Here is a 14,793-nt window from a genome sequence, read left to right on the forward strand (position 1 = left end):
TAATTCCTGCTATTGACAATCTAGTTTTTGCTAAGGGTGTCTCTTGCTAAAACAGCAAGATTAAATCAGTGAGTTTAAAATGCATTACTGAAATAACAGGGCTTTCTAGTTTAACTTTAAGTGAAACTGCTTGCCAAAGGAGATCTACAGCTGTTCTGCTTAGCATCTTGAGATAGGAGTGGAGGAGGAAGCAGGTTGCTTTCCAGGAATCAAACAATTGAATAGGACCTGCTGGGGGAGAAGCTTGAAGATGGTTGCTGAACAGGCATTGGTATTTTTTGCTTTCTGTTGCCTGAAAGACTCTTCTATGTTTACTCTTTGCTTATGGCAATTAGTATAGTGGTTCTGCGTGGAATCAATGCATCTTCCTGTGAACATGTCAAAATTTCCACTGTTTCTTAGGGAGGTTCTTCTCATAAACCTAGAGTTAAGAAACATTTTTTTAATGATAGCAACAACAGGTTATAATAGGATAGGTTTTTGCAGGTCCTACGTTAATTGTACTCTGTGACTTGCTTAGGCTTGCTTAGGTTGTCTTAGTTCTAAGATGGGAGATGTGAGTAATGGAGATAAGAAAGTATCCTCATAGCTGCTCTACAGCGTGGTTGGAAGGTCAGTTGGAAGGTCATTCAGGCTATCTTGTCCCTTGCCTCCTCTTCCTTGCCCTATCATTATGGTGATGCTACCACTTGCCAAATAACTCCCTCTGTGTTTCTCCCTGCCTTATGGCCTCCACTTACTGCTGTTCCCACTGTGTTTGGTTTCAGGATCTGTGAATGCTTGTGAAAAGACCTCATTTATGTTTCTGCGGCAAGAGTTGCCTGTGAGATTGGCAAATATAATGAAAGAAATAAGTCTTCTTCCAGATAATCTTCTCAGGACACCATCAGTTCAATTGGTGCAAAGCTGGTAAGATTCCCAGTCTTGTGTTTGCAATTTCGATAGAGTTGTAGACTTTACCCAAAGTTAAAGCAAATACTTTTTTACTCTTCAGTGGAATCTTAAGGTAGTGGCAGCATTCCTCCTCCTTTGTTTGGATGTATCTGGGCTTATCCCCTGAATCCTGGGCTGTACTACTTTTTGGTTTTGAAAAAAACAATCAGAACTGCACAGAAATGCAAACACTGTATTTAAGATTTGTGTTATTAAATCTGCAGAGATGTTAGTTTATAATGTAATAAAAATATCTACCGTATGTTGATAGTTAGGGATTTATATACATTACTTTTAATCCCTTCAATAACCCTGCCCAGTAGGCATGATTACCTCCATTTTATAGATGAGAAAACTGAGGCACCTACAGATTAAGTCCTTTGCCCAAGGCAGTACCAGTCGTGGTGGAGCTGGGATTCAAACGCAGATTTGTTTGTTTCTACTGCCCCATGCTGTGGTCAGATTAATAAAATGTATTAAAGGGTGTAAATATTTTTTATAAACTGAATTTATTTTATTGAAGTATATTTTTATAAATCACAAAAGTTAAAATCTTTATTCTACCATTTAAAAACAATTAGAAGTTATTAGAATTGTGTAGAAACTATGATCTCTCTTTTAAAAAATGACAGTAGAGGTATTAAAAGTGCACACATATGTGGCCACCTGTGTACAGCCTTTCTTGTTAATGTTATTAAAAGTGTTATTCTCTTAAGCACTATACATTTCAAACAAAAGAGTTTGCCAGATTTCAGTCTTAAATGGAAAAAATTGAGCTGCAAGACATTTCCCAATTATGATTCATGGAGATCCTAGCTTTCCTGTTGTAGGCATTATAGTTTTGGGAGAAGCTGATCTAATGTCAGTTTTTTAAAACAAATGAAAGAAGTATGATTGCTACATAAATGATAATCAGATGCCATTTAGTCCAAGAATGTAACAGTTAGAAATGTGGTTTAAGTAAGAGGAGCTCTGATGGAAGGGGGACATACAATTTTCTATGGAGGCTTATTCCTGTTTGTTTTTTTTTTTTAATTCATTAAAAGTAGAATATGCTGCATTTTGAAATCTTATCTGTGCCTAACACATTGTAAGTGTTAATAATTTGATGCCAAAAACTCGGCCTCTGTGCACTGGTGCCGAATCAAATCTTGAAGACAAGAGTTTTGGGAGAAGTAGGAAAGAATAACTTATTGCTTTGCCAGGCAAAGGGGGACACAGCGGGCTCATCCCCTGAAAAACTGTGTCCCAACCCAGGGAGATTTGGTGATTACAGCAGTGGTTCAAAGGCAGGGTTTGCTGATAAGGATCAGGATATGTGCAGGGCCTTCAGTCCTTTAATCTGGCCTCAGGTGGTCTCCTGATGAGCTTCCTGAGGTTATCAAACTGTGACCTTCTCTGGATTAAAGAATGCTAACATATGCCTTTTGTTGGGGGTTTTAGTTCTGTAAAAAAGCTCAAAGATATTGTTATGTGTATCCCTTGAGGTGGACCCAGGACCCTGCCCCAAGGCTGCACTGTTGTTTCTTGGCTGTTCCTCCCTTGTCTCTGCATCCCCTCCCTTCCCTGATTACCAACTGTTTGGACCTGCCCTTTGGAACTCAGGGAAGGTCGTGGAGGCTGGAGTCTATTCCCTACAAACAAGAAACAGGGGACACGGAACTGCTTCCATGCCCAGGAGCCCCACAGGGTCCTGCTTGGTTTCAGTATCTCTTGAATAAAGAGCATAATTGTTCTTGCCAATAAAGAGAAAAGTAAGTGTTAAGTCATAACAGTAGACATCAGAATCACTTGACTTTGGAATGTGTTGGCATGCAGTAAGGCATATTGCTTGTCAGAAACAACTTTCCAAACCAACATGTGGATTTACAGATTTTTAAAACACTTTCATTGCCCCTGGATGCCTGCTAAGTTATGGCAGTTGTAGATCAAGCCAAAGCAGACCTTACACTACTGATGGTCATTGAATGATAGGTGTTTTGGCTCTGGTGCTGCACTGCCACTGTGCTCCTCAGCATGACCTTCAGAGAGTCATTTGGCTTCCCTCATTTTGCTCCTTTACCAGGTGATTTGCTCCCTTGAATTGTTAGGTAAATTAAAAACCTGCATTTTCATGACTTTTGTGTTTTTGTTCAATTGTTTAAAAGAACCACGTGTTAGATTGTAAACCTTCAATAAACATCTGTTGACTGGACACAAACATCTAAAATTAAGTTTTTAAAGCAGAGGCATTTAAGTTAGACTCTTTTTTTTTTTTTTTTTTTAATTTTATTTATTTATTTATTTATTTATGGCTGTGTTGGGTCTTCGTTTCTGTGCAAGGGCTTTCTCTAGTTGCGGCAAGCGGGGGCCACTCCTCATCGCGGTGCGCGGGCCTCTCACTATCGCGGCCTCTCTTGTTGCGGAGCACAGGCTCCAGACGCGCAGGCTCAGTAATTGTGGCTCACGGGCGTAGTTGCTCCGTGGCATGTGGGATCTTCCCAGACCAGGGCTCGAACCCGCGTCCCCTGCATTGGCAGGCAGACTCTCAACCACTGCACCACCAGGGAAGCCCTAAGTTAGACTCTTATACCAAGGTAGGCTGGCCTCCACATTTTACTGAGACTAAGACAAGTTAAGTCATTTGCCCAATATCACATAGCTATTGGTGACAGACTCAGTTCTCATAACAGTCAGTATTTACACTGTAAGGTACAGTGGTAATTTTAAGAAATTTAAAAACTATCTTAGAGTATAGAACTTTAAAAAAAAAAAGAAGTAGGAAATCTTAAAATTCTTAAATCAAATTTAACCTAAGCTTTTAGGAGAAGACATGTACCTTCTTCTAATTATTGTCACGCACTTTGCTTGAATGTGAATGGGTATAAAAATCCTACTTCAACCATAATTTGTTAAAAATTAATTAAAAATTAAGAAATGTTAAAAATGCCTTTTGAACATTGTCACAATATTGAAGTTTCAAAATGTAAAAGAACAGCTTTACGAGGGGTTGATTTGCATTTTAGGTACATCCAGAGTCTTCAGGAGCTTCTTGATTTTAAGGACAAAAGTGCTGAAGATGCTAAAACTATTTATGAGTAAGTACACAGTTTTGATCCTATTCTGAACACAATTTTTATACTGTTTGAACATCGTATAAAAAATGTAAAGGTATTGAGCTTATACCTGCTGTTGGGTCACTTTAGAAAAATTGATTAACTTTTCGTTTCCCACTACTCTAGAACATACGGTGGTATATGTGTCTATAGCAGCCCATACAGGCCAATCAGGTAACATAAGTTCATAAATTGGGCTAGGCATAAGAAAAGCTTCATGTTCCTCTTAACTCTAGTGTAAAGAAAGATACAATTCAAATGTGATGACCAATATGGAAATCTAGATGTGGCCTCAGTGCCACTTGGATGATAGGGGGCTGGTGAGGACTCTTGACCTGGAGAGTGCACGCTTCTAAAGGACAACCATCTCAGCTCCGCTGATCATTGCTGAGCAGAAACACTGCCCAGATCATCTGACTTGTGTGTGTGTGTAAGAAAAACTGCAAGTCTAGTTTTTTTAAAAGTAAAATCTCCTAATTTTGAAAGATTGGAAATTAATTAAATTTTTAACAAACACTGAAGGCCTACAAAAACTTGTCTATGGGTCTCTAGTTTATGACCAGTGGTCTGTGAGACAGTGTAAGTAATGTGACCTGTTTAATGATCAACATACCAGGACTAATAAGCCCCATAGTCCCCTAAGGAAAGTTACCTGCTTATTCCGGTGAATGTTGCTCAGAACTTAAAGACTACCTCTTTTGTTGTCCTCCAAGTGCATTACACAATTTTTTTTTTACTGTCTTTAAAGGTGATAGCAACATTTCACTTTTTAAACATGATTTTGGTCTGAAAATAACATCAAGAATTTACTCTGTGTCTAGGTATGCAGCATAGTTTACACAGATGATGTCATTTAATCTTTAAAATAACTCTACTGAGGTAATACTGTCTGTGCACAAAGAGGTTAAGTAACATAAGATAGCATTAAGGTCACAGAGATAGCAAATGGATTTGGACCCACTCAGTCTTACTTAAAAGTAAACATTATGCTGTAGAACCTTCTGGGAAAAGTTATTCAGAGCTGAATTTTAAAAAATAAGGTGAGCAGCCAGGCAGAATACTGCTGGTTTGGGTTTTGACAAAAGAGAGAGATGTGAAATAAATGATTAAGGAGTGACTAGAAATGATGAGTTGATTGTTGTTTTTGAGGAGTTTTGTTGTTTGTATTTTGGATTAACAGTTTGGTTTCGAAACTAATTACAAGCTAGGAATTCCAAAAATGTTTTGAGTAGTGAGAGCATCATTGGAATAGGTCAATAGCATTCAAGATGATGACTTTGAATGAGAAAGCACTCGTTTGGAAGTGTAAATTCTTATGGGTATATTACAAGGTGGATTTTGTTACTTCATAACTAAGACTTCTGTCCTCTTTTATTTAGTTCTTTAAATTAACGATGCAATAATGTCTTCTGAATGATAGAAATGGGAAGCCTGGATGGCTTGAAGATTTTTCTTTGAACACAACATTCACCTTTTTTTCTCCCATTTTTTTAAACTCATTGGATGAATGGACTTAGAATTCTTTTCTACTTTTCTAAGTGGCCCTTTCTCCTTTTGAACCTGGGGAATAGTGCCAAAACAGACAGCCTTTATTGGCTCATTCATCTTCATTCCTTACAGAGCATGTGTTCCCTAGAAGCAAGTGCTCTGTCTTCCCTTACGCTGAATGTCCCTGGGTCCATCCTCATAGCAAGTGCTCAGATAATCTTAGTTAATAATGGTTAAAGAAAACCCTTCACATTTGTAGGATTGTGTTTTGTGGCAGCCTTACTTTTAGGAGTTCCAAGAAAATAATTACATCTCACAAGTTCTATTTTGGAGTTTCTTAACATCTTCATAGATGTGGTATATTTTATCATCTGAAATATATTTAAATAAGTGTAAGAAAACATGCACCAATGCTTCTTTTACTGAATTAGGGCTTCCTTGCCTAGTATAATTGAGTAAACTTAGATTTTAATATCCCATTCACTTGCCAGAATATTTGGCTGTTTTAACAGACAGGTTTGTTTAGCTTTACAGATACTGTGATACGGATCAGGAACCGACACAATGACGTGATTCCCACGATGGCTCAGGGTGTGATTGAATACAAGGAGAGCTTTGGGGTGGATCCTGTCACCAGCCAGAATGTTCAGTACTTTTTGGATCGTTTCTACATGAGTCGCATTTCAATTCGAATGTTACTCAATCAGCACTGTAAGTGTCTGGAAGTCAAGAGAAGAAGCTAAATAAGATGTGTTGGTATATTTTAAATTTATTTAGAAAATTTCCTTTTAGGGAGAACATTTAATTTTACTTTTTCACATATTAAGAAAAGCAAATAGACTGCCGTACAAAGGAGGTTTTTTTAAATTGAGTTTTTATGTTTAACATTATGTAAAATACTATGTTTATGTTTAAGGAAAATACTTGTTCTACTGTTTGCTACCAATTAGAGAAACAGTATTCAAATCTGGACAGGGGCATTAGGTATTTTAGCTTATTTTATTTGTTTTTTATTTTTTGATAGCTTTATTATTTGGTGGAAAAGGCAAAGGAAGCCTGTCTCATCGAAAACACATTGGAAGCATAAATCCAAACTGCAATGTGGTTGAAGTTATTAAAGGTAAGTACCTTTCTCCTTTCAGAAAAAATGAAAAAATCAAAATTGAGTGTTATTTCTTGCTATTAAAGTAATTATTTATATCATAAGATAAAATGTTAGGAGTGAATGTATGGGTTTGAATATAACTTTATAATGCAAACTGTGCACTATGAATAGGACGAATGTTTTGTTGATACAGTGTTTTGTTAGGCAGAGTGTGGTGATATTATGAGGCTATCTGTTGACTTCAAAATATTTCCTCCTCCCCCCTTTCTAATTCCCTATATTGGAGCCATAATTCATAATAGTTTGGTTTGCATCTTCCCACACTTTTTTGTGTTTGTACCGTGTATACTCGCACACATACATAATTGTTGCTCTTATATTGTTTGTTGTTTTTGGAAAATGGGGTACTTTGTGTATATTTTTCTACAAGTTTACAGACATTGTACCATGTGCAGTACATATGGATATACACCAGGTTATTGAATGGCCGTTACGGATGTATCAGAATGTATTAATCCATCCTCCTATTGATGCCTATTTTGGTTGTTTTAAATTTTCTATCACCAACAGTACTGCAGTGGACATCCTTAGATATGTGCTGACTTTTGCTAGTATTTTAGAAGGCAAGATTCCTAGAATCAAAAATATTTAAAGTGCATTTAAAATTTTGATACCTCCAAAAACGTATCAGTGAATGAGAGTGGCTATTCCCTAAACCCTTACCAACTCTAAATTTTTGTTATCTGTATTGTAAATATTTTCTTCAGCCTTCTGGTTTTCTTTTTACTTTGTTTATGGTGTCTTTTCCCATATAGATATTTTAATTTTTTGTGATCATATCTGTCATTTTTTCCTTTGTGGCCTTTAGGCTTTGTCATGTCGTACTTAAAAAAGACCTTCCCCAAACTAAGACTATTAAAGGCTATTTTTTTCTATAGAAAGTTTTAAAATTTCTTTTGTCTATATACTATTGCCATCTTAATGCATGAAACATACATAAATTTATTTAACGACTTTTTTGTTTTGATTCACACTAGATGGCTATGAAAATGCTAGGCGTCTGTGTGATTTGTATTATATTAACTCTCCCGAACTAGAACTTGAAGAACTAAATGGTAAGCCTGATGCCTTTTCCTTAATGATTAGTGTTATGATTACCAGAGAAGGAATGATAAGAAGAATTTAGATTTGTTTTAATTAAAAGAACTTTTCATCAACTTCTTCATTGGATATGAAAGCTGAGGGAGAGCAAATCATGTTAAAAAATATATGTATTTATGTGTGTGTGTACATATATATATTTTTTAATTTAGTTGGATCCTTTCTGAAAGACATTTTGGCTTTTTCTTCCCCATTTTCCTTATTTTTAATTGATAATATTGATTCTTTGCTTATTTTTGATTTTCTGGTTAGTCATAGAAAAAAGTGATGCCGAGAAAATTACATCTGACTTTTATATGTACTTCAATAATGTATGGTTTACCCTTTAAGATTTCTATTTCCTGAGTTGTAAACCATTTTTTATTGTTGAGGAAGTAAAAAGACTGGAGATGTAAAAGAGGAAAGAAAGATGCTCATCTATATGAGAATCTGATTATTTCTGATGGTCTTCTTTTTACCCTGACTAGTGCCTTTTAGACAAAAGGTTTAGATGCCTTGGAAGGAGATTGATGAGTCTCCCTGTTTTTCCTCGAGGTAGGGTAGTTTGATAGAGGGACAAACATTTCCTAAGTTAAAATCACCCTTAAAGAAGAATAAAATTAAATAGGCTTTACTGAGTTGTATTCTGGACCTTAGAGTGGGAGGGCAGTGGAGGAAGTTGCCCCATTGAAAATAGAATTGCCTGGTTTTCTAAAGCCATATGGTACCATTCAGTAAATAAGAACCACAATGCACAGATGATAGTTTGGGAACCTGAACTGCTGTGGGCAGTTTCCAGATGTACTGTCCATGTTTCCAAGGGACAGTTTATTCAGTGGAGAGTCCAGTTTATTGGCTGAATTAGAATTCTAAGGTATGGAGACTCTTACTCCTTTACTAAAAGTTCTGCTTTACTTATTATCTGCCCTCTACCCCCAGTTGGGCTCCTATTAAATGTTTGAATGTAGAATTAGTAGTCCTTGATAAATTGATGCTAGCTCAAAGTTTTTATTCAGATTTATATCTGTTGAAGTGCCTAAAATAAAACAAAATGTTCCACCTGGGTGAAACAATTAAAAAATGGCTTTTTAAAGAAAGAATGTATTTATGTGGGTTGGACCAACTAGATTTTAACACTTCTTTTTGGAAGGTAAAATTCCGACCTTAAGGCTGAGTGTCTTAAACAGACTCACCGTTGTAGACAAGAATGGGAAGATGGGTTGGTAGATCATTATGCAGGATTGCAAGAGTGAGTGCAGGACTCATGTTGTCACAGTCAGTTATAAATTTGTGTGAGCATTGGGTTCAAACACTGATTCAGTGAAGAACTGGTGTGGCCCTTCTCCCCCAAATAGTACTATCCTCCATAGTAAATGTTTTCTTTTCATCACTACACAATATATTCTTTAAAATGCTCTAAGCACATCTCTCTGTACTTTCATATTTTTCTCTTCTGCTCTGTAGCAAAATCACCAGGACAGCCAATACAAGTGGTTTATGTACCATCCCATCTCTATCACATGGTGTTTGAACTTTTCAAGGTTTGTAAAATAGTATTACATCACCTTTATCAGTCCTTTTCTAGGGTTAGGAATCTGCTTTGAAAGTTTAAATACTGTACCGCATTTTCCTCAGTTTCATTAAAAGATACCCTTTCATGTTCGGTGTCATGTCACATCACTGGAGATCAGCTGTTTGTCAACACTCACGGGCCCCTCAGTTTAGTGGTAAGCTCAGACCTGGGACTCAGAAAGACCTGGATTTGAATTCCAGTTCTGCCACATAGTATGTGTGTGACCTTGGGCAAGTCACTCAACCTTTCTGAGCCTCAGTTTTCTCCTCTGTAAAACAAGGATAATACTGTCTAGGTTATTATGAAGAGAATAACATACTAAATTCGAATACAATGGCAGCACACTATAGGTGCTCAATAAAGTTTTATTTATATTTTTACAAAACAAAATATTTAGAAGAATGATTCTCAACTTTCACCTCTAAAGGACCAGTCCCACTGTTACATGCATTTTTTTTTTTTTTGAGAAAGTCATTTATATTGACTTATAGGACTTTTGCTGTTATTTTTGCTCTTTACAACAAATTTTGAAAACTAAATACAATTATGCTAATAATATTGGGAGTACATTTTTTCTCATCAACACACCAATGACACTTGCTGGTAGACAGGAAAGTGAGTAATGAGGAGTGGTACAGGTCCACGTGGCTGAAAATGACACCCCAAATCAAGCCTGTAGTCTCTCTCAGTGTGGTTACCATGTCTTCAGCCAAGAGCCTGTGGAAGAGAGAAGAGGTGGCTTTCAGCCTGATCATGAAAAAGAAAAATACAGTGAAACACAGAAAAACTGGTTGACTGTCTTAGAATAGCAAAGATTGAAGAATGTTCTTGGTTCTAAGACAGCAAGAACGTATCGAATATCTTAACAAAAATCTTTCTACCAAAGTGGTTAAATGAATAAACGATTGGCACTTCAAGGATTAAAAGTAACTTTTTTCCTTGAAATTGCAGTCACATAAAGATCTTGTTCCCCATGATGCTTAATAAAAGAAATATTACCATATTATGTAACAGATTTTATATTATGTCAATGATAATGGCTTCTGTCTGAAACCTGATCTTAAATGGCCTTTGGTAGAGATGACAGAATCTCCTCCTCAGGGGACTCAATCCTGATTGGTGTTCCAGGGCCACACACTCTTATTTCCAAGTTCAGTCCTGTCTTTTGCCTTTTAAACTGTATCTAGTCTTAGCAGTTCCTACTCCAACGCTACATGTCATGTTATCGCTTAGTGCTTACGATATGTTGGCACTGTGTACCCTGTATCCTTTAGAAATTTGTCAAAACAGTTTTACAGTGTAAATACCCTAGTTTCAAACTAGTGGTAACTTGGATTCATTTCTACATCATAATAAGACTTGCCATTAATACTAAATGAAAAAATTGTTTTTTCTTAAAGCAGTTTATGACAATTAAAATGGTTCTTTAAAATGGAGATGAAACTGTTTTCAAAAAACAAGGTTTGCCCATTATCTACCAAATTATAAAAATATTTGGGTAGAATTTTCTGCTTTCATGTAAAACTAGTTAAAAGTGTCGAGAAGTCTGGTTTTGGAAAATATGCAGAATTTAGTTGGGATCTTTAAATATCTACCAAGTCCTTCAAAACTGACTTATTTTTTTAAAAGTAATTCTTTAAATATGGTTATAAGAATTATGATTCTCTGGCATATTTCCATTGAATTAAATTTTTAGAAAAATTTCAAGTAGTGCATATGTACTTGAAAATTGTAATTAGTTTCTCTCTTTAAAGTTGCATTTTTAATGTAACCCTTATGTATTTCAGAATGCAATGAGAGCAACGATGGAGCATCACGCCGACAAAGGTGTTTACCCGCCTATTCAAGTCCACGTCACACTGGGTAATGAGGATTTGACTGTGAAGGTAAATGCTGTTCTTTGTTTATTTTTTTAAATTGATGTACAGGCATGCACATATTTTCTAGAAGACAATTTATTCTTAGGAGAAAGGAATTCTGTAACTAATTGATAATAAGCGCACTGCTTCATTTATCTGGCAGGTTATGTAATATTCCCTTGAGTCTGTTTCTATTCTGGTCCTTCATCCAGATGATTCAAGTTAAAGTAAATCCTGGAGACAGACAGTTTAGCAGAATCATGAATGTCCACTTTGGTATCTACTTGGATAAGTAAAATCTAAAATATTTGGGTATTTGTTGTGTTATGTAGATAGTACATAATTTTTTCATTTTTAAACAATGCTTGTTATCTACTTTTGTTTCATTTGATTTTCATAGCAAATTTTAGTTAAGAGCAAAGGTAATTTTATTCTCAATTTTACAGATATGAAACTAGACACAGTGATTAGCTCATTATTAGATGGCCAATAAATGACACAGGACATGAAATCAGTCTTTTGACCTTAGTGCCAGGCCTTCTCTACTACATTTTTCAGATAGTCCAGCTTCTTAGAGTATGATGATGTTTCTCTCTTTAAAATAGTCATTTTAAATTTTGTATTAAATTAATAAATGAAGAGCGTATAAAAATCAAATATGTCAGGTCCTTGCCATTTGTAGGTTACTACTCAGAGATAGTCTTTTAGTTATTTCTTCTGGTATTTAACTAGTTTAAAGTAGTATTCTAATATTGCTATTTCTGAAATTAGAAAATTTTAAATAGCTAACATCAGCTTTCAGTTATAGTAGCTGAGAAGTTAGCTCTCTTAGAGCATCTCCCCTCTTTCTCCTCCCCCAGCCTCAATTGCCATTTTCCTAGTATTTAAGTTCATACGTGGAATTATAGACTAAAAATAATCATCTTGCAGAACTTTTGAAGGCATCTACTGTTCCTTTTTTTCTTAAGTATACAATTCAGTGGTTTTTAGTTTATTCACAAGGTTGTACAACCATACCACTGTCTAATTTCAGAACATTTTCATCACTCCCAAGAAAAAACTCAATGTTCGTTAGCAGTCACTCCCCATTTCCCCCTCTCCCCAGCCTTTGGCAACCACTAATCCACTTTCTGTGAATGGATTTCCCTGTTTTGGACATCTCATAAAAATGCAGTCATACAATATGTGATCTTTTGTGACTGACTTCTTTCACTTAGTATAATGTTATAGCATGTATCCATTCCTTTTTATGGCTGAATAATATTATGTTGAATGGGTATAAACATATTTTGCTTATTCATTCATCAGTTGATGGACATCTGGGTTGTTTCCATTTTTTGGTTTTTATGAATAATGCTGCCATTTGTATACAAGTCTTCGTGTGAACATTGGTTTTCAGTTCTCTTATGAATATACCTACGAGTTGAATTGCTTATAGGTAACTCTGTTTAACTTTTGAGGAATGCCAAGCTCTTTTCCAAAGTGACTGTACCATTTTACATTTCCATCAGTAATGAATGAAAGTTCCAATTTTTCCACATCCTTGCCAACATTTGTTATTGTCAGTCTTTTTGATTATAGCCATTCTAATGGGTGTAAGTGATATATATCTTCTTTGAAAAAATGTCAATTAACATCCTTTGCTCAGTTTTTAAGTGGGTTGTCTTTTTATTGTTGAGCTATAAGAGTTCTATTTATTTATCTTCTATCGTAGATACTAGTCCCTAATGAGATATATGATTTGCCAGTGTTCTCCCATTCTGTGGCTTATCTTTTCACTTTCATCATAGTGTTCTTTGGAACACAAAGGTTTTAATTTTGAAGAATTGCAGTTATTCTATTTTTTTTTTTATTGCTTGTGCTTTCAGTGTCACATCTAAGAAGAAACCATTGCCTAATCCAAAATCACAAAAATTTATGCCTTTGTTTCTTTCTAAGAGTTTTATAGTTTTAGTTCTTATGTTTAGGTCTTTGATCTAATTTTGAGTTAATTTTTATAAATGGTTTGAGGTAGGGATCCAGTTTCATTCTTTTGCACGTAGATATCCAGTTGTCCCGGTACCATTTGTGAAAAGACTATTCTTTCTCCATTGAATTTTCATGTCATCCTGGTCAAAAATCAATTGCTTGTAAATGTATAGGTTTATTTCTGGATTCTCAATTCTATTCCATTGGTCTATATATCTCTCCTTAAGCACATTTTGATTATTATTGTTTTGTTGTAACTTTTGAAATTGGCAAATGTGAGTCCTCAAACTTTGTTCTTCTCTTTCAAGGTTGTTTTGACTATTGTGGGTTCAATGCATTTTCATAAGAATTTTAGTATCAGCATGTCAATTTCTGCAAAAAAACACCAGCTTGAATTTTTATGGGGATCATGTTCAATGTTTTAGATCAATTAAGTCTTCCAGTTCATGAACAACAGGATGTCTTTTCCATTTATTTAGATCTCTTTAATTTCTTTCATCAGTGTTTTGTGATTTTCAGTGTACAAGTCTAACACTTATTTTGTTAAGTTTATTCTTAATTATTTTATTCTTTTGGGGGCTATTGTAAATGGAATTGTTTTCTTAATTTCATTTTTGGATTGTACATTGCCAGTGTATAGGAATATAATTGATTTTTGTGTACTGATCTTGTATCCTGCAACCTTGCCAAACTCATTTATTAGTTCTCATAATTTTTTTGTGAACTCCTTAGGATTTTCTATAGACAAGATCATGTCATCTGTAAATAGAAATAATTTTACTTCTTCCTTTCCAATCTGTTTTTTTTTCCTTGCCTAATTGTGTGGCTAGAACCTCCAGTACAATGTTGAATACAACTGGCGTCCTTTTCTTTTTACTTATCTTGGGAAAGCTTTCAGTCTTTTTTTTTTTTTTTTTTTTTTTACTTTTATATGATGAACTGTTTTTTTTTAATTAATTTATTTTTGTCTGCATTGTGTCTTCTTTGCTGTGCACGGGCTTTCTCTAGTTGCAGTGAGTGGGGGCTATTCTTTGTTACAGTGCGCAGGCTTCTCATTGAGGTGGCTTCTCTTGTTGCGGAGCACAGGCTCTAGGTGTGCGGGCTTCAGTAGTTACGGCACGTGGGCTCAGTAGTTGTGGCTCGCGGGCTCTAGAGCGCAGGCTCAGTAGTTGTGGTACACAGGCCCAGCTGCTCTGCGGCATGTGGGATCCTCCTGGACCACGGCTTGAACCTGTGTCCCCTGCATTGGCAGGCGGATTCTTAACCACTGCACCACCAGGGAAGCCCCAGAGCTCAGTTATTAAGTGTATATATGTTTATAATTTTATATGTTCTTGATGTGTTGACCTTCTGTCATTGTAAAATGTCCTTCTTTGTCTCTATTAACAATTTTTGACCTAAAGTGTATTTTATCCAATATTAGTATAACCATCCCAGCTCTCTTTTGGTTTCTATTTTCATGGTGTATATTTTTCCAGACTTTTTAACTTTGAACCCGTTTGTGTCTTTGAATCTAAAACATGTCTCTTGTAAACAGTATATGGTTTGATCATTTTTTTTAATCCATCCTGCCAATGTCCACCTTTTAATTGGAGTGTTCAAGCCAGTTACATTTAACATAATTATTGTTAA

The 14,793-nt window shown here is 35.6% G+C and overlaps 1 protein-coding gene across 2 annotated transcripts in view; it reads left to right on the plus strand.

Moving 5' to 3' along the window:
- PDK1 (pyruvate dehydrogenase kinase 1) overlaps positions 1-14,793 on the plus strand; it is a 45,434-nt gene that overhangs the window by 1,345 nt on the left and 29,296 nt on the right. For both annotated transcript variants that reach the window (XM_007183282.2, XM_007183283.3), the window contains exons 2-8: positions 768-909; positions 3,939-4,010; positions 6,043-6,227; positions 6,541-6,636; positions 7,659-7,736; positions 9,226-9,302; positions 11,122-11,220. In XM_007183282.2, the coding sequence (XP_007183344.2) occupies positions 768-909; positions 3,939-4,010; positions 6,043-6,227; positions 6,541-6,636; positions 7,659-7,736; positions 9,226-9,302; positions 11,122-11,220 (749 nt within the window). The remainder of the gene's footprint in view (positions 1-767; positions 910-3,938; positions 4,011-6,042; positions 6,228-6,540; positions 6,637-7,658; positions 7,737-9,225; positions 9,303-11,121; positions 11,221-14,793) is intronic.

Source organism: Balaenoptera acutorostrata, chromosome 8, assembly GCF_949987535.1.
Source record: "Balaenoptera acutorostrata chromosome 8, mBalAcu1.1, whole genome shotgun sequence".
In the NCBI taxonomy this organism is placed as follows: Eukaryota; Metazoa; Chordata; class Mammalia; order Artiodactyla; family Balaenopteridae; genus Balaenoptera; species Balaenoptera acutorostrata.